This window comes from Pelecanus crispus, chromosome 2, assembly GCF_030463565.1.
Source record: "Pelecanus crispus isolate bPelCri1 chromosome 2, bPelCri1.pri, whole genome shotgun sequence".
Classification (NCBI taxonomy): domain Eukaryota; kingdom Metazoa; phylum Chordata; class Aves; order Pelecaniformes; family Pelecanidae; genus Pelecanus; species Pelecanus crispus.
Genome location: NC_134644.1, coordinates 39,824,600 through 39,844,879, shown reverse-complemented (window position 1 = coordinate 39,844,879; position 20,280 = coordinate 39,824,600). Strand labels below are relative to the sequence as shown.

The window sequence follows — 20,280 nt, the reverse complement described above, 5'->3', positions numbered from 1 at the left end:
AGATGGAAATAACTTTCGGATGCAATGTTGACATCAAGTATCTTAAAACATAAACGCTTTCTTAGGCCTGATACAAAAAACATTGGATAAAAAGGCATGAACAACAACAGCTTAATCCAGCCCATGCATCACACCCCCCTTCTGGAATGGGCATGACTTCACTAATTACAACCTCAAAGAAATTATCATTATGGGAACAGACAGGTACCCCAGGCAGTACCAAGACATTTCATCCGAACGCGTGCTCCTCCCGCCAGCCCGTGCCTTGGTGGCCCCCTTCCATCGACCTACCCCACAGGGAGCGGCAGCGCTGGAGTGACTGAGACATTGAGTAATCCCCGCTGTCAACGTGGGACGCGACAGATGAGCAGACTCCCTGGATGGCGTTCACAAACCCGCTAAGGAGACTAATGCCTTCAGCTGCACTTTCACACTCCGGTATTGGTTTCAGTATAAAACAAAATCTGACAGATTACAATCTTACAGATTTGTAAGAGGAGTACTGATGCTTAACCTTAGAGCACTGAATTCTCACATTCCTCTTGAGAAATGGAAGTTTCTGTCCTGCATGTACGGCTTTCCCCCCACCTCCATCATTTCTGAAACATTCAAAACACTCCAGGCAGCACTTTGAAACAAACCAGCTCAATTATTAAAAAAATGACATTTTACCTGCTCAATTGGCCAGAGAAAACACACCTTACAAAAAATGCAATGATTTTTCACACATGCAGCAAAGAATACTGAATACTCATTCACTTATTTCTAGGGGTCTGAAATTTACTGGAGTAATTGAAGTGGGTGAGGGTTTTGGTTTGTGGGCAGACCATGGCCTTTGTCTAAAATGCTGTACAACACAAGGCAGCCTCAAGCAAAACATCTGATACAACTCCCATTGAACTACTACTTCCCCATATTATTTTTATATGTTAGAGGACTTCTAAAGTTTATATAAAAGCAAACATTAAATTCCCTTTATCCTCCTCTGTCCCCATATGCTATTACTGACAAATGCTTGGTATTTCACCAGTTTATTCCAAAGCCCAGTCCATACTGTATCCAAGGTTACTGTGAGGAAAAAATGGAAATGATGACCTCTGAGTTTTTGTCTGCTACCCAACCTCTCATGAGCTTCTCCCAGGAACATATGAAGCAAAAGCAACCATGGTAGGCTTCACCATACAGACTTCTGTGAATTTCTTTCAGTTGCTAATAATTGAGCTGAAGTAACCTTTTTTTCACATGGATTTCCGTAAGATGATGCAAAACTACTGCTACCAGTAGAGAAGCCCACTAGGAATCCTAATCATCAATAATGAGGCCTCAGCTGCTACAGCGGGTCTTCAGCCTGTGAGCACATCACCTTGCCTATTTAGCCCTGCTCCTCTTGTAGCTGTGATTGCTCCTACTCCTTCTGGCAAGAAAAATATGTTAGAAACAGCTGCTATTCCTCCTTCTGCTGCTTCCCCTTAGTGGGAGGAAGGCAGAGAGGGTTGCCAACAATGTAATGGCTTAGCTGAAGCCAGCTATTTTTACACTACAGCGCAGCTATGAAGCCCAGTCTTGCAGGCTGCTATTGCCTGCATGTACAGAAATTTAGATGAGCACTAATCCTTGTAGGGTAAGGACCTGCGGTACTGCCTTTCGCATCATGAACCACCCCAGAGGTAAATAATACTTTACACACTTTAATTTCATTCAGCTGCAATACAAAAGAAGACCTAGTTGGTCTCTTTTCCCAAGTAACAAGTGATAGGATGAGAGGAAGTGTGCTCAAGTTGCACCAGGGGAGGTTTAGATTGGATATTACAAAAAATTTCTTTGCCGAAAGGGTTGTCAAGCATTGGAACAGGCTGCCCAGCAAAGTGGAAGTCACCATCCCTGGAGGTATTTAAAAGACATGTAGATGTGGCACTTAGGGACATGGTTTAGTGGTGGACTTGGCAGTGCTACGTTTATGGTTAAACTCGATGATCTTAAAGGTCTTTTCCAACCTAGATGATTCTATCATTCTATGATTCTAATCCAATCACTAATGAGGTCCAGAGGTGTATTTTCACTATTGACAGCAAGTTACATCAAGACCAAACATTTTCAAGCACAGGTACCTGGAACTGAGGACAAAGCTCTACAGTCACTTTAAGCCCATGTCACCATTTTTTAAGCTGTCATCAGAAGAAAGTCTTGCCCTCTACTTTGTGCTCATATGAGTGTGATCCACTCACATGAGGTGGATCAGGTAGCAGATCTGGCTGAAAATTCACATGTTTTTTCTTCTGGCTGAGTTAGTTTTAATGTGGAGTACTTTTCTAGTGTCACCTACTGTGTAGAGCTACATAAAACTGTACATCAGCAAAAAGGAGGTGGTGAAGGAGCAAGGGCAGGGGCCCCTTCAGCAACAGTTTGCCTTCTGTTGGTCTAAAAGATTTTTTACAGTACTTATTCAAAACTTCCCAGCCTGAAAAATTACATCCAACCCCAAGCACAACAGAAAACACAATCTGTTAGGAAATATATAGTACTGGAACAAACCCCTCTGAAGTCTTTGAGAGCACTTTGAGAGATGCAAAAGACCATTGCTCCTCGACTGCAAGAACTGTAAGTAAAACTGAACACAATTTTGAAATTGTGTTTTTCCTTGTACAGAAAAAATTCTCCTGATTTCCTAGAGAATGTAGCATGATTTTTCAACTGTCATGACTGCTTTATTACACTACAGTCATCCCAATGATGGTCCAGTATTTTCTCATTATAAAAGGCATTCTTCCAGAACACCTTCTGGACCATTCTCCTAGCTACACACACACCCCTACACAAACAAGTCGGTCACACTGGACTATGTTTATTTCTTATTGTGCCTCAAATAAAATTGAAACTTGTTTTCTCATCCCTGTTACAGCATTCAAAATCAACCAGTGTCCCATCACAGGAATGAACTGAATGAGCACAAAACCTGTCTCAGTGGCATCCACTCCTCTTGCATATTTCAATACCATCCAATTGAACGAAAACCTATTGTCATCAGTGGATTCATTTTGAAATAAAACTTGAATGGAGGACTTGTTGCTGTGCCATTCTCCAAAGGACTTTCCTGCAACAGTATGCCTTCCCTAAAAAATGTCATTGTTAATGGAAGTAATAAAGGACGAATAGGTCTACATGTCAGGTCAGTTACTCAAGCTATTATTATTATTGAGAAATGAAACCAGTATATAATCAGCCAATGCAGATATGTGAACCCAAGAGAGAATTATGCTAGAAATGTCCTAGAGTGATGAGGATACACACAAAAAAGCTGATCTCTTTTCATGCTCAGTATTACTGTATGACAGCAAATTCACTCCCTGCTTCCCAAATACAAACCGGCTCCAGTTCCCAACTAGCCAGCCAGCACACTGAACACTAAAATCATCAGTCATACTGCAGAAGTATGCTTACAGATGTCAGTAAGTCAATTCAGCACAAACACTGGACTAAAAAAAAAGTTTTGTTTGACAGTTCTTACTGCCTTACCACCTGGCAAATGAAAATATCCACATGTCACTGCTTACAAGACTGTTTCTCATATGTAAAAGAATTTCTAATTTTACCTCTTCAGATGGCTGCTAACTGCATGGAATTATCAATTTATCATCATATAAATGAGTCCTAGTCCATACAACGCTATGGGATATGGGCGCATGAGAGAAGAAGATTAAGGAAAGCCCACTTCAAATGAGAAGAGAGAGAAGAAAGGGAGGCAAACACACAATATCCCAATTTCAGACCCACGAGAAGAAAGGGAAGAAAACATGCAATATCCCAATTTGAGACCCATCCACCAAAGACTTGGCAGAAAAGAGGAGCTTTGGACTGTGAATGGAAAGATAACAAACTTGAGCTGTGGTGAAGGGTCAGTGGAACCAGTTTCATAATCCTACTGTGGAATATGCTTGAGTATACATGGACAAAGAATCATAACCTGTGAACAATTTTAGATGCAGTTCCCAAGTTAGATGGTGTGTGTATATATATATATATATATATTTACACAGTGAAAACATTTGCATTTGGTACTTATTAGAAAGCTTTCATCATAAGCTCCAGTCAAATATTAGTTTGGAGCCAAGATCACATTAACGGGATATAGACTTTTCAGTGGGATAGTAATACTTAATGAAGTATAGAAAAATCGAAACAGGTCTTTAGACAAAACACTTTTTTCTCTCAGATTTGATAGAAAGACTTCTAATTAATTGCCAAAATTGTAAACTGAATACTTACCTTTTCAACCGGGGTATTTTCTTCACTCGTTACGCTTGCTTTTCTTGATTCGTTTTTTGTTCTGCTCAGCCTCCGGGACACTTTTTCTCTAAGCAAAGTGGCATATCCAATGTGCTCATAGATGGGGTTTGTTGTCATTTTTGAAATATACTCAGAAGCCTTTGTTTCTATATACAATGTTATCAAGCCATCTGTAACCAGATCATGGATTGATTCGAATCTTTTCTCCCCAACAAAGTGCTTCCCATCATAGAACAACCTGTAGTTTAAGGTCTGATTACCAAATCTGCAAATACCAGGAAAAAAGGAGGGAGAGAAGAAAGAAAGAGAGGGAAGCGTGAGAGAGGGAATTCATACTGGCAAAACACTCAGGAGGTAATTTTGCTGACGAGTCTATATGTCTGGATTACATATGGAATATGCACAGGGCTGCAACTGGATCTCTGTGGAGAGACCAACTCAAGTTCAAACCCAAACTTGACTGCATCACATAGACTGGGCTATAGAACTGAGGCCAAGTCTCCACAACAAGCTACGCGACCCAGACGTACGTGGTTTAAATCTAAATCCTAAGGGACTACTGCAGCAATTGGAAAGGGATGTTTGCATTGACAAGACCTTACACTGGGATGCCTAATTGTGTTAACAGCTCTTCCATCCTGAAACATTTTTGAGGTGCAGAAAGTGGATGCTTAATTTACAGATACTTAATTTACAGTCAATGAAGAGAGATGGCATCTCTGGCAAGTAATTCAAATCTTAAGGGTCTGAATCACCCTCTGGCAGGAAGTCAGGGAGACCGAGCTCCTGATTCAGGGGCCCAATAAAACACCCAAAGTTCTCTGGGATAACTCTTGCCCTATTTATGGCAGGTGTGATCTATGGGGGTTTTTAAAAGTGTTTTGAAAAGCAAAGTCACAGTAGCACATTCGGTTTATAACACCGAGGTTGGAATCCCATTCTTGATTAAAGGATTCAAAAATATGACATGGGGTTAAATGGTCCTTATATTGCATCAAATGTGCATGTCTCTGCATACTTGCTTGGGCATTCAAATCAAAGTGTGTATGCCTCTTATTTTTTGGCCCACATTTTCCATATGAATTCCCAATTTATAATCAAATTCAGTTTTTGATTCTACAAATAATTATCCAGATGGATTTAGAAATCATGCTGTTCTGTCAAAACAACAGGCACTTTGCCATAATCCCCATCCTTTAGTAGTGTTTTTTATTCTTTACTTTGAAATCTGTCTCCAAAACCCTAAAAAATTACGTTTGTTCTTTTTCAGCTGACAAAAGTTGCTTTTAATTTACACCACTCTTCAATTGCATGACTCACCAGCTTTTCCAGCTCTACCATCTGCACATCAATAGGAATTCTGAGGATGATTTCAGCACTGTATCACAGCTATTTAGGGTAACTCCTTAAAGGATTTTTCCTTCTGGCTTACCAGCAGAAGGGTAAAAATGCAGACTTTTATTTTGTGTATATCTCACAGAAGTAATAATGCTACAAAAATTGAAAAATATTGCCAAGGAGTTTGTTTTGTCAAACCCAATAGAATATCTTGTCCTCTTGCCACTAACCCACAGCAGGTTTAAGACTGTTGCGTGGGCAGGTTTTGAACGGCACAGCTAAGCCAGAAGTGGCCATATTTTCAAGGAAAGGCACATGTGAGGGGCGGTGAGGTTGTAGCTTGGGCTCCCACTGAATTTTTTGTTCAGTTGAATAGCAGACTCTTACTCCTCTGAGCAGCAGCATGCTATGCTTCACACTGTATTTCTACAGCAAGCCTGAATTCCAGTTAGGGGAGAAAACTGAAGTCCCGTATGCTGCCTTTGACAGCTGGTCAGCCACTGGACTTCAGGGTTTTCCAGGTTTATCCAGGGTTATTATCACCAATAGTTGCCAATGTTTGTGTACAACGCATCACTGAGCTCAGAGGACAACGTGGCTGTGTCCTCTGTCGGGCCACTCTCCTGTTCTGTACTCACTCACATCTCTTACACAGTTTTCAAGGAGATGCTCCATCTTTACAACACCAAACTCTAGGTAGCAAAAATTTTGAAAACGGGCACAGTCTGCTTCTGAAAAGGGACTTCCTAGCCAAGTGCTGAAGAAGTGACTGAATTGCTGCACTACTGCCATGGTCAAACTGCTGGCAAGAGGGTGTAAAAATCACTCTGACACCATGAAGTGTATTAAGTGACGGTGGACATAGAATTCACTCAAAAGGGACGGATATAATCCCCTCCATTAAATACATTTACATTTGAACTGTAAGCCTCTATTAAAACAGCATTTACCTGAGAGCAAGAGTATAGCAGCCGGGTTGCCGCTGGCTTTCTCTAAGAATATATGCTCCTTCTACGCCAGCAAGTATTTCATCTGCTTGCTCCCGAGAAATGATCCCATGAAACCTAAAGAAAGACATTTCAGTGACTTACAGAACAATCCAACCCAAAATACCTTCTCCTCCACCCCAGAAAGCATTTGGAAACTTCTGCACTGCAGAGCATCGTGGTCTAAGCCACCAGGACAGCGTCCAAGCATTTAAAAGTGGCAGCACAGTCATCCAGCCTGGGCAAGTCCAGCATAGAGGCAAAACAAAAATTACCCTGTATATGCAGTTTCAGTCAGTACAACACTCAACCACACCCAAAAATTTTTTTCTGTAAGTGCCTCATCTTTTCACAACTTCTTCTCTTCTACCAGTCTATGCCCCTCTTCCTTGTTTCCTTTCTAGAGGCCTTATGACAGAATTGAGAACTAGGCACAAAGGCATTATCTTTTTTTTAAATGGAGATGACTTAAAATTAAAATGAGAGGTCATTCTTATTATCAGTTTGCTTTATTTTTATATTCCTCAAATTTGCAAGGGAAACAGACAAAAAATGGCAACAATTATTCAAAATTCTATTCTGCATATATTAAAGTAGAAGAAGATACAGAGTAGCCTTGAGAAAAATACTGTTTTCTTCATTTCAATGAGTTCCTCATTCAGTGTTGGAAAAAAGCAATACGTCTCTGATTTTTTTGTCATTGCTATTTTAAGAAAGAAAGAGGCCCTAGGATGCACAATTAACCTTACGATAATCAATATTTAGCAGTGATCTTTCCATAAGTACAAATGCAGTCTTTACAGCAGTTTGAGTCTTAACTCCTACGCATATTTTGCTAGCTGATAGGTCTCCTAGGGTCTCCTTAGAGGTTTTGAAAGTTTCTGGTTTTGCTGCTGTCTGAAAAAAGGCACTAAAATGTACTTGCCTTCAGCATTTTCTCTTTTCTGACAATACATACGAAGTGGCACATTTCTAACACTGCCTCTGGCTCGGTAGTGAAAGAGAAGAGAAACACATTGGATGTAAATGCAATTGTTGTTCTCGTCTCTTTACGTTGTCTTTTCACAACTAATACATGTTGGAAATACTAGGCTTAGCTGATCTTTCCAGAGTGACTTTCTATTCAAAATGATGTAAATTCATTAATACTTTCTGTCTGCACTGGTGGGGGACATACTCATTTACTGCCACATCCAAATTGAAACAAGCATCCCTTAGATGACATAATTTAAGCATGTCTTTACCAGTAAACTTATGCCAATTCATAACTCTAGTTAAAAATAATGAGCATAAGCTATTTGCCACCAGAAGCTCATTATAAAATACAGCAGGCTTTAGGTTAGATATTAGGAAAAAAGCTCTCCTGGTGATCAATTTAAGAAATCACTGGGACAGGATACTCAGGGCACCTGTGAAATTTCTTTAGCCATGGGTGGTAAGCACTGGGTAATCCAAGCTTTTGCATGGATATTTTTGGTACATTTTTATAAGGGCATAAAACCAGCTTGTACATGGTAAAAGCTCCCCTGAGCTCAGACGCCTGCCTCTGACAGCAGCCGACAAGAAATGCTTACAGAAAGAGTACAGGAAGCAGTGACATGTTTCTTTCACTTCACATCCCTGTCCATCCATCACTGGTTTAGCCAGAAGTTGTGTCTGATCAGCTGTGACCTTACCCTTCATGAATCTGAGAATCTCACTTGTAAACCCTTTAGTATCTTTAGGCTTTTGGCCTCCGCAGCACCCTGCGGCAATGAACTTGAGAGGGACACTGTGCATGTCCCTCTCTTGGACACCCACTGAGGAAGACCTGTTCATTCTCCTCCTACGGTAGGAGCTGCATCCCTTTGCTCCCCTGTTGTTGCACTTCGCTGTACCTTTCATTTCTTCTATAACCTTTCTAAAAGGGAGGAAGGAGGAAGGGGTAGAGAGGGACCAGAACTACATGCACTATTTAAAATGCAGCCACATCATAGATGTATATAGTAATATAATTATGGGTTTTTTTCTGTTTCTTTCCCTAGAAATTCCTGATTGTCTTTCCAAGCACTACTGAGCACTGAGTCAATGGCTTTTATAGGACTGTCCCAGTGGTTCTGAAATCTTCTTTCTGAATGATAATAACCAACATGATCTTGCCTGAGCAGGTTCACCCAAGTGACTTCTTACAGTTCCCGCCAGCCCTGCTGCTCCACAAACCCAGAGTATGTCAACAGCCAGGCAGGTTCCTGGATAAGATATTGCAGTAATGGTTTTACAAGTCCTGCTGTAGGAAGTGTGATGGGTTGCTCAGCTAGGCACTGTTTTCAGCTCTGTTGCACTCTAGTGGCTAGATCTGAATTCCCTGTTGTCAAAGATAATATTTAAAAATGAAACTTTAGTAATTAGGGGCAAAGCTACAGGCTCTTGAGGTTTTTGATGGTAGAAAAGCATCATTAAACACAGATGATGTGTCTGGGATGGAAGAAAAAATAGAGCATGGGTTCTAAGTAATTTAGCTAGCGATAAGGGCTAGGGCCTCAGCAGATGACTCTAGTAAAGGCCAAATGCCAGATCCGGGTGGTTGCTGCAGTGGCTATGGCCTTCAACTTCACCTGCCCAAATCTCCATGCCAATGCAGGATCCAGCCCCTTTCAAGCTATTTATTGGCAAGACTGCTGAGCACAAAGGAACTATATTCTAGTGATCCATTATTTTTCTCAAAACAAAAATACACCTCTTCTTTGGGTATTTGGGACCTCAGAACTTTAGCAGGGAGAACAGCATTTACACATGCAGTGGTATACATGCATACTTCCACAACCACATAGGGCTGTCTATGTAGGAACACACACAAAAAGGCAGTGAGAGAGGCAAGCTGCTTCTCTCCTCCCCAGGCAATTGCAGGACTGCTGGGAGGTTAAAGTGACAACCAAAATAAGAGCAAGAAATACTCCAGACAATATTTTTTTCCCAAACTGTCCTGAGAAAAGCAAAATAAATATGCAGGCTCACACAGCAGCACAGTCGATGGATTGTGAGCAGCAGTACTAGACTGTAACATAGCTAAATTATTAGGCTTTCAATAAATCTGGCTCCCAGCTGAAGTGAAAGGTAAAATAAAATATTTTATCAGACCTCCATTGTGTCTTTTTTTTTTTAGTTCTAGAACAACAACTTTTGGATATACCCAACAGATACTTAAAAGAGGAAAATACTTACTCTCTTCCATAATACTTTGGTCTGTTCTCCACCTAAATTTGAAAGAAAGGAAAAAAATATTAAAAACATACTCCGTTTTAAATAAACTACATAAAAATAAATTATGCTTGATTATTAATGAAGACTACTGCACCCATCTAAGTGATGAAATTCTGCAGATTCAAAACTGTGACCGGAACATGACTACACAGAAGAACAGAAAAATGAAAACAGAAGAGGTGGTTTTATTGATGGATTTCTGGGAAGAATAACACATATTAATGGTGAAAAAAATAGACATGCTTGTATAAAAAGTGCATATAATTTTCTAAAATCTGATCAAATGGATAAAGAATAGTTTACTGCAGTTTTGCCAATCTAATATTTATACTATAAAATAAGACTATTTTTGTTATACACCCTTTAGCTTCTTAAAATTTTTTTGCCTATATACGGCAACTAACCAAAGATAAAAAAAATCAATATTCTTGGGGGAAACAAGGTTTCTGGATTTACATCTAGTCTTAAATTCCTTGAAGCCTCGAGAACTTGTGGGCCTGATCCAAAGTACACTGAAAGTTGCTGGAAGGACTCCCAATTATTTAAAAGAGGTTTGAACCACATTTTAGGAATGTCATGTTCTTATCCAGAAACTTTGGCTACGTCTGGCACTTTGACTTGTTTCTCAGACCCCAATCTTTTGGCAAGTTCGCAAAAAATGGAGCTCCCCGGCCCCTGATTTCATCTTTCCTCAGCCTGTGTCTTCACCTCGCCTGCCTGGCAGGTTGGGCACCCGGGCGGTCTCCTGCAGTGGGGGGCACGGTGGCCCAAGCTTTCACAGGGGGGCTGGTGCAGAGTTACCGTACCGTGCACACAGGCTTGTTCGATTATTAACATACCTGATTATCACAAATTAATTTGTCAGATTTTTCAGACGTATTTGTATATACGCTTGCACTTCGGTGTCTTTTTATAAAGAGACACTCTCTCTCCAGCTATGGCACTTATCTATAGTGTCATCGTACCAGCCTGCAACTTCAGCCAGCATTTTCATGCATAAGCATGACAGAACTTAATACAAGAGATACATAAAGCCTCTGGATTATTAAAAAAAAAAAACCAAAAACCTGAGTGAGCGCATACCTGAGTAAAGCTGTCCATACCAATGGAATTACTGCTTCATACATAGTGACACACACATAGAATTGTGGTTTCAAGACTCTTTCATCCTTTAGGATAAACCCCCTGAATTTTCACCATTTTATCTGACTGGAAACAAGGACCCTTGTTCTTGTTTTGATTAGGTCTCATTATTTCACTCACAAAAACTTTACATGGATAAAGGTTTTTAATTTCTGAATAGCAAATGCATAAATGTGACATTTTTGATTCAATAATCTACACAGCATGTACTAAACCGAAGCCGCTGACTTTCTACCCTGCAGTCACTATGGCTGCAACATAGCTCAAGATGAATGAAAGTCTGTACAAGATAATGAGAATCTTCAATGGAAGACCTATGGGAGTTCAATCAAGTCCTCACTGCGCTGCTTTCCCAGCTCGGCGTTTCTTTTGTAGCACAGCACTAACAATAGCAGTATCATACCCTTGGAACTCCTTCCTAGGCCTAGGAATAACACCTTGATGCAAACATCTTTGAGCTCTGAGGAGCAGCAGTAAGAGGAAAAAGCAAACGCAGAAGTGAAAAGAGAGCAAAATCAGAGGAACTGTCAAGTGCAGGTGCTGTGCTTCTATGTGCACACACAGCAACTGAGAGAAGAAAGTGTATGAATTCATTTTTTTTAACTTTATATTTTATAAGTAAAAAAAAAACCCAAGAAAAAAACATTACCTCAGACAGGAGGTTGTTCATCTGTTCATCTTTAGGAACGCTACATGACTTTATTATCTTGGAACTGTGCTGCCTTCCTGTCATCCTTAGAGACCTTAATGATGCCCCAAAGCATATACTTAGCTGGGAACTTAATTAAAAAATAGGTATCAGAAGCTGGTTTGGATGAGACCACCACATACAATCTTCTCTTCCATGGAAACAAAGGCCACTCAGTACATGAAAATGGTGACAAGGAACAAACAGAGAAACTTTCATTCCCACAAAAAGCCAAATAAAATGTTTACACCTCAGAAGGTAAAGCATGACTTTCATCTAGGATTCAGAATCTGCTTATTTTTAAAACTATAGATTTGCCTTGATTTTGTGTACACACAGCATAAAACCCAACACTTTCAATCTACCTCAGAAAGACAAAAGAGTTAACAGTACTAGCACTCACCCTCAAAATTACCTGTAAGCACAAGTTCCCCCACAAAAATATACATATATATAAAAAAATAACTATATATATAAAAAGTATAAAAGCAATCTGGAAACAACTCCTTGAGCAAATGGAGGCACATTTTGTATCCCTCTCACAACACCATGTATGCAAAAATACAAATTTATCTGTGAAATTTTTCTCATTTAACTAGCAACTGACTGAACTGCCCTGGACACTGTGGTTTCCATTTTTCCTGCTGTTCATGAGCTAAAAGATTTGTTCTTCTGAGAATCCACACAAAGCCCATCAAATCCTATATTCTTCTCCCTCCTCCATTAAACAGAAACCTTCACTCCAACATCTTTCAGCATCTGCATGTCTAAAATGGTCACAACGTCAACACTTGGCTTTAGGCAAGAAAGATACTGTAGTATTCCCTGAAATGAAGCTCCAGATCTGCTAGACCGTCCAAGGTGCCCCAGAATCTAAAAATGCTCTCCTGTGCTCACCGCAACCTTTAGGCTGAAATAATCATTTCACTGCTAACCAACTTTACTGCTAGGAACAAACACAAGGAAATAAAGTTACAGCAAGATAAAAGATCAAAATAACATCAGGGTCTCGAGATCAAAACCAGAATGTTGGACTGAACTTGGAAACAAACCAAAAGCCTGCACAATTGATGGAGCAGAGGCTTAAAAGTATCAAAGGAGCCAGTAGGTCTGTTTTGTGCCCACCACAGACTCTGTACAAACTTCAAGGGAAACTCTATATATCCCAGAAGGCAAAGGTGACTGAAATTCCGTTGGGATTAGCTTTCCCTTTCCTGCTATAAATGGGCTTGCACACACAAAGTCAGACAGATCTGCCTAAGAGAATTCTTAGTGGTGGAAAGAACCAAAAATCTCGAGGTCGAAAAGTGACTGTTTCCCAGTGGTAGGAGCCCAGAATAATCAGCTTTATTCTGAGGACACATACACTTAGGTCTTTTTCATAGATAATGCTATGAAGAACACTTTCATCACTTTCCATATAGCCCTCACAATTTCCTTATTGAAACAAGGGCCACCTTTCCCAGGTGACCAGCGGGTTTTATCCATCACTCTGACCCATCACCCTGGACATTGAGCAAGGGAAGACATCAGAGGGTTTGAATCATTTAGGACTCTTATGCTAATAGACAAAAACAAAGTAGCAAACTGAGGAAAATTGTGTAAGGCAAATAATAGGTCTTCACTAGTGAAAATATATTTTGCCTTAGAGCTCCACAGCTTGCTTTTACTACTCCCATATAGAGAATAAATTAAATGGCTTCTCTCTCTCCACTAAAAGTAAGTGGCAGCTTTCAATTCAAACGTGAGATGGAAATTTCTAGCTTAGAAAAAGGTATTATTGCCAATCTCAAAAAAAAAAATGTTTTTGTAGGGCAGGCATTTCTGGCCATTGGTCCAGAAACCATGGGAAAACGCTGAAAATTACTACTGAAATTCATTGTTGTATAAATTATGAATCAGCAGTAAATGCCAAAATTGTTTAAAAGTAAAGTCAGGTTGAGCAGAGAGTAAGAAGTATGGTGAAACATCCTAAATCACTACTAATCCAGTACTCTTACAAAGCCAGCAACCTTCAATGACACCTAATCTTGAAGCATGCTCAAAAAGAAATGAAACCCAGCAGAGCTCTCCTGGCACTCTCCAAAGGCCTTTGGAAGCTCATGTTTGAGAGACTCTGCATACTCCAACCTTGATTCCCAGCTTGCCAAACCTGATTGTCTCTCCCCACGCCAAAAAAAAAAAAAAACAACTGACTTGTACACGTAGTCTAGTTTTACAAGTTTTTTTTTTTTTACAGTGTTACAGCATATTTTTCAAGGTGTGGAGTTAGTTCTATTGGGGTTTGAAGTCAACACTGAGAAGGAAATAAGTCGTCTTCAAAAAAATACACTAGTGTCGTGGTTTAGCCCCAGCCAGCAACTAAGCACCACGCAGCCGCTCACTCACTCCCCCTGCCCCGGTGGGATGGGGGAGAGAATCGGAGGAGTAAGAGTGAGAAACACTCCTGGGTTGAGATAAGAACAGTTTAATAATTGAAATAAAGTAAAATAGTAATGATAATAATAACAATATAATAATGATAATAATAATAATAATATACAAAGCAAGTGATGCACAATGCAATTGCTCACCACCCGCTGACCGATACCCAGCCAGTTCCCAAGCAGCAATTGCTGCTCCCTGGCCAACCCCCCACCCGCCCCAGTTTATATACTAGGCATGACGTCATATGGTATGGAATAGCCCTTTGGTCAGTTTGGATCAATTATTCTGGCTGTGCCCCCTCCCAGTTTCTTGTGTACCTGGCAGAGCATGGGAAGCAGAAAAGTCCTTGACTAGCATAAGCAGTACTCAGCAACAACTAAAAACATCAGCGTGTTATCAACATTCTTCTCATACTAAATCCAAAACACAGCACTATGCCTGCTGCTAGGAAGAAAATTAACTCTATCCCAGCTGAAACCAGGACAACTAGCTATCTAAGCCTATTCAATATATTACGTTTACATGATTTTTAAGTTTACTGAATTTTAATGTCCTGGGATTTGTGGCTCCTCTTTTGGCCAGGATGGTTTAGCCCTGGCATGACATACTCCTGCTAATGTACAGATTATTGTATTAAAATCCTACACCACTCTGTAAGATAACTCATCACAAAACTACTGGGAATCATGCAGGCAGGAGGTGAGCATCCCCTAATGCGATAGATTTTCATTGTAGCCATTGACATCCAAGCCACACTGCACTGAAGATTTGAAGATACGCTGAAGAATTCTTTCTGCGTAAGTATTACCACAGAAATAAGATAACCCTAATTTCAGACAAATTTCATTTCTCTTCAGCTTCATTGCACAAGACATACTTCCTTATCCAGTGACCAAAGCTGAAATCTAGAAATGCTGGAATGACAATTTAGAAATCCCTCTAGGACAACAATCTGTCTGTAATTCAGAAGGGCCAGCATGGCATAACGTTGTATATCTACCTATTTCAACCATTGCCTTAATACATCCACGAAGAGAATATAAAAGGGGAAGGGAAACAATAAGGTGGGTAGCTGCACCTGCCTCTCTGTTCTTCTCTCCAGTACACAGCAAGAGCAGAGAAACAAGATCCAAGAGTTAATAACATCGGTGTGTTCACTCAGAGCAGGCCGTGAGGCATTTTCCCAAAGGAAGTTTAATCTGATATATTTTCTGTTCGGAACAACCCTAATTATTTTTCAGTAATTCTAGTTGACTAGATATAAATACATTTTTCAGCTCAGTTTGACATAGAGACATAGAAGAGTTGGAAGAGAAGCTTTTTCAAGCCCAGTAAAAACAGACTGTACAGAAAAGGAGTTTGTTGTCTGAATTGTGCAGCTTTTGGCAGAATTGTCATAAGCCGACTGCAAACTTTAGCCTTACAATCAACAACCAAAAAGGATTAAGGAAGACTGTAAGCCCTCATTAAATGGAATAAAGTAAAAAAAACAAACTATGTTGTATTTCATTACTTCTATAATTTCTTTGCCTCCAAATTTTTCTTAAAGAAATTTCTACTTGGACCAATTAGCGTGTCTAACTTTCCCTCCAAATAGAACAGATTATTTCACATCAATGACTCTTAAGCAATTTAAATTAGGAGAACATTCTTTTTGAAGGGAAATACTTACCTACCTTTTTTACTAGCTTTTTACCACTTTCTTACTATTCCCTTATCAGGCTCTCTGGCACCAATGCTTTCTAAGAGAAGCAACTCCTGGTATTGCAAAAAGTATCATATCATAAAGCCTGTTCCTAATTTTGTTAGTCAGAGTAGCAGCAATGTAACATCTGTAATCCCCGGGCCAAGGACAGGCCAATTACAGACACTCATTATGTACCTACATAATGAAAAGATGGTCTTCTCCCCTAAGATTTTCAGTCAATGGCATTCAGCATGACTGATGGGCCAGGCTTCATATGGCAAGCCTATCCAGCACATGTTAACTTCATGAGTACGTTCACGTACTTTGGCTGTGTGGTGAGGGAGGAGCAGAGACGTTCCTCAGAAAGAAATTAGCAATGCACAAGCCCCCAGAATATATTCCACCTGCTATGCCCATGTTTCTGAGGCTCTCCAGAAAGGTCACATGAATAGTTTTGGAAGTCTGCATCTCCTTTTGTCATTCCGTCACAGAGCCACGGGGATGCCAGTGTTACGGCCACTCAATGGATTCACATTCAGCCACATGATAGGGAGGGACTACGGTGCCTCCAGGACAAGAGAGTAGCTGGGAGCAAGATGTCAAAATCATTCAAAATACCAGAGGAGCAATGACTAGATAGGTCTCTGCAGAAAAGGATCCTGGCATCGTTACAGATCATAAAATGAACAGGAATCACTGATGCTGTCTGTTGCAGAAACTGCCAAAGCCAGAATGCCATGCTGGGATATAAAACCAAGAGTGCAGCCAACAAGACACCTTAGAGTAAGCGTCTCCTTGCAACGTCCACTCGGAAAGCCTCTAGCTGGAATACCGAGTGTGGGTTTGGGCACCACCTCTCAAGAAAGACTGGAGCAAATAATTGGAATGAGTAGGGTTTTAGCAAATGTGAAAGACATGAAAAGATACTGGCCTAAAGAAAAGACAGAGAGGGGCTGTAGCAGACAGGTACGAAAAAGGCTGCTTTCAAGAGGAAATAAAATAATTTGTTCTCTGTGCGCTTACTAGACATGACAGGAAGTAATAGGCTTAAATTGCAAAAAAGAAGATAGAGCTTAGATCTTAGGAAAATGTTCAAAATAATTAAAAACGGAGCAGGTGGGTGTGCCCAAAGGAGGCTGTGACCCTGTGGGAAGCCTGCGCTGGAGCAGGCTCCTGGCAGGACCTGTGGACCCGTGGAGAGCGGAGCCCAGGCTGGAGCAGGTTTGCTGGCAGCACTTGTGACCCCGTGGGGGACCCATGCTGGAGCAGCCTGCTCCTGAAGGACTGCACCCCTTGGAAGGGACCCACGCTGGAGCTGTTCCTGAAGAACTGCAGCCCACGGGAAGGACTCATGTTGGAGAAATTGGTGGAGGACTGTCTCCCGTGGGAGGGACCCCACGCTGGAGCAGGGGAAGAGTGTGAGGAGTCCTCCCCTGAGGAGGAAGGAGCAGCAGAGACAATGTGTGATGAACTGACCGCAACTCCAACACACCCCGTCCCCCGATGCTGCGTGGGGGGAGGAGGTAGAGAAAATTAGGAGTAAAGTTAAGCCTGAGAAGAAGGGAGGGGTGGGGGGAAGGTGTTTTAAGATTTGGTTTTTATTTCTCATTACCTTCCTCTGATTTGATTAGTAATAAATTAAACTGATTTTCCTGAGTCGAGTCTGTTTTGCCCGTGATGGTAACTGGTGAATGATCTCCCCCTGTCCTTATCTCGACTCATGAGCTTTTTTGTTGCATTTTCTCTCCCCTGTCCAGCTGAGGAGTGGAGCGAAGAGCGGCCTTGGTGGGCACCTGGCATCCAGCCTGGGTCAACCCACCACAAGCCTATTCCTCATCTCTGCCTGGACTGCTCTCAGTAGATAGGGATTAGCAGGAAGCAGACTAAGTTGTATACATCACATATAAAACCACAATAATACCATGTCTCTGCCCACCTCTGTGAGGCTCTCAGGAGAGAAGGCAGCAGGGAGAAGGCAGTGGACCGAGTGTACTGTTCTAGAGGAGAAAGCCAAACCTTCAAGTGATAAACTGGTCACTGCTTACCTAACTAACAAAAATCAGTTTAAATTTATCAGCATAGCAAAGCACCAAATTGTGTTTGATACCTTCTAACAAAATATTCTGCAGTAAAATTTACAGCGCTGGGGAGAAGGTAGGAGTGGAACTCCTCACTACTAGAAGAATATAAAATAAAAGACAGAAGTGAAGAACACAAAGAATGCTTTTATTAACTGCTGCTCAAAGCTGGACAAATTCTCTGCTCTGATGGCATGCTGTAACCTATGGAGAAGGTAAGATGCATAACAACCCTTTTGCAGAAGGATAACACATTGCAAAGAAATGCAAGAAGCTCAGCAACTCTGACTGTTATTGTGGCACTTACTGCAGGCTGATTTCCACTCTATCAAGGTTATTTCCATCATCTTTAAAGACAAAGAATTTGAAAATAATCAGGTTGGTTTGTTTGCTTACTTGCTTGTACCAAACTTTCAAAAGAGCTGCTCTAAGGCATCCTTTATGAGGGTAATTTTAACTTGGGCTTGTTTCCTATCTATGACCTTGAGCAAACTGTCCAGCAGCCAATAATCAATATATCAGACAAAACACTATAAACTCCAGAAGGTAACAAAAGTCTCCCCCAACATGCACATCTGCTATTCCTACTAAACCAGAATATATATTCTGTATATATTCATCTCTAACAGAAAAGAACAAGATGGAACAAGAAAAGAAAACCCAAATATTTTCTGACCTAGTAAAGAAAATAATGTGCTCCTGAACATGAGCTAAAATAAATTGAAATAAATCGTAATCAAGGAGGCTACTGCTAAATAGTCAGGGGAGACAGGGTCACGTTCAAACAACTTCAACAACAAAAGCAGGAATCATCTATTTTGTTATGCAGCTTCCATTCACACAGTAAGGGCATGACTGAATGCAAGAAGGAATATCAATGTTACCTTGAATGCAAGATGAAAAATTTGAATATAGTATTTAAACTGTGCTCCCTTATTTCAAGAATGATGTGTTAAGTCATTTAAAAGGGAGGAAAAATATCCCCAGCAGAAGCCAATAAATGCAGTAAGCCATATCAAGGCTCTAAATGCTGCTTTTCTGTAATTTCTGCAATTCTGTAACCAGTGAGAAGCACTAAAACATTCCTGTGACACATGCCACAACAGTCCACAGTATATCTGCACAAACCTACTGGCATTATGTCACCTACCCTAATGCATCCCCAAAAGCCATGCTTCCTAACCAGCTCACTGCTACTACTCAATGTAAACATGTAGCCCTTCAGCAAGGTGCCTAGTCAATGTGCTTGCGAAGTGCCAAGTGAACGTTTATACCCAATCTGCTGGAGACTGGTTATAAACTCGAGTATGGGCTGGAGGCGTGGAAGGAAAATGGGGAAACAACTCATCAGAACTGAGAGTGGATGGGGTAGGCGGAAAATGAGGAGGAGGGGGCCTTAGACAAGCCCCTGCATAGCATTGTGGGGGGTGAGACATGCTGCCGCTTCATTACACTGGGACAACATCTGTGCATGGGGACAGGGGAACCATGAAAGCAAAAATCCAAGGAGAAATAATAATATTCATTCACTTAATCTCCTGTCATTGATTTTATGAATACTACTGCTCTGTACTTGGGAACAGCAGACATTTCTTTTACGTCAGGCTATCTGCAAAGTCTGAACAGGAGTAAGGGAGCTTAGACAGTGCTAGCTACTTTTCCCAAGCCTGGAAAAGGTGGAGAACCTGTTAGCTCCTCTGCAAAACACTAAGCAGGAGAATATTTCCCCAATGATGAACAATCTGGTAACTTACAGATGCTTTCATTTCAACAAAGCTGAATATTTTGAGGCCTATTTATGAGATATCCTATTCATAAAAACATCTCTGTTACACACACACACACTCTTATTTGTACAGGGTAGTTGACATGTGTTAGTACATACTAGTTAGTCAAGATGGTATTTCAAACAGATATGCAAATATTTTGGAAACAAAGGATAAATAGAAATCTATGTTGCAAACCTTCTGAATTTTCATTTTGAACCCTGAAATTCAGGAGTCCTTGTTTAAAAACAATACAAACTCCACCATGTTCAGGCCCACTTGGTGTTCGAAAAAGACCTGTGTAACTGGCTGATGTGTTCATTCTGTGTGTAGGTATATACATACATGTACAGGAAGATAGGAACCAGACAGATGTGTGAAGTTTCTATATTTATTCATACTAAGAAATACAAATTCATCAACTGCTCAATACTTCCTGTTCTCATCTTAAATCTTGAAAAAAGACATCAGACACCTCACAAAGTATCAGTCACACAGTAGAGGCAGTGAGACCCACTTCTACATATTATTTTAACCAGACACAAGGAATACTGGCCTAAATTAGAACAGATACACAAATCTATACAAGCACACAGCATTTTCACATACACATAGATTTATTGATAAACTTTATCTAAGTTGA

General features: G+C 40.6%; 1 protein-coding gene across 1 annotated transcript in view; it reads right to left on the bottom strand.

The window, feature by feature from the left end:
* The window catches only part of CHN2 (chimerin 2), a 172,864-nt gene that overhangs the window by 65,587 nt on the left and 86,997 nt on the right, over positions 1–20,280 (bottom strand). The window contains exons 4-6 of the mRNA XM_075728238.1: positions 9,810–9,841; positions 6,573–6,686; positions 4,264–4,549 (exon numbers count right to left, since the gene is read on the bottom strand). Coding sequence (XP_075584353.1) covers positions 4,264–4,549; positions 6,573–6,686; positions 9,810–9,841 — 432 coding nt within the window. The remainder of the gene's footprint in view (positions 1–4,263; positions 4,550–6,572; positions 6,687–9,809; positions 9,842–20,280) is intronic.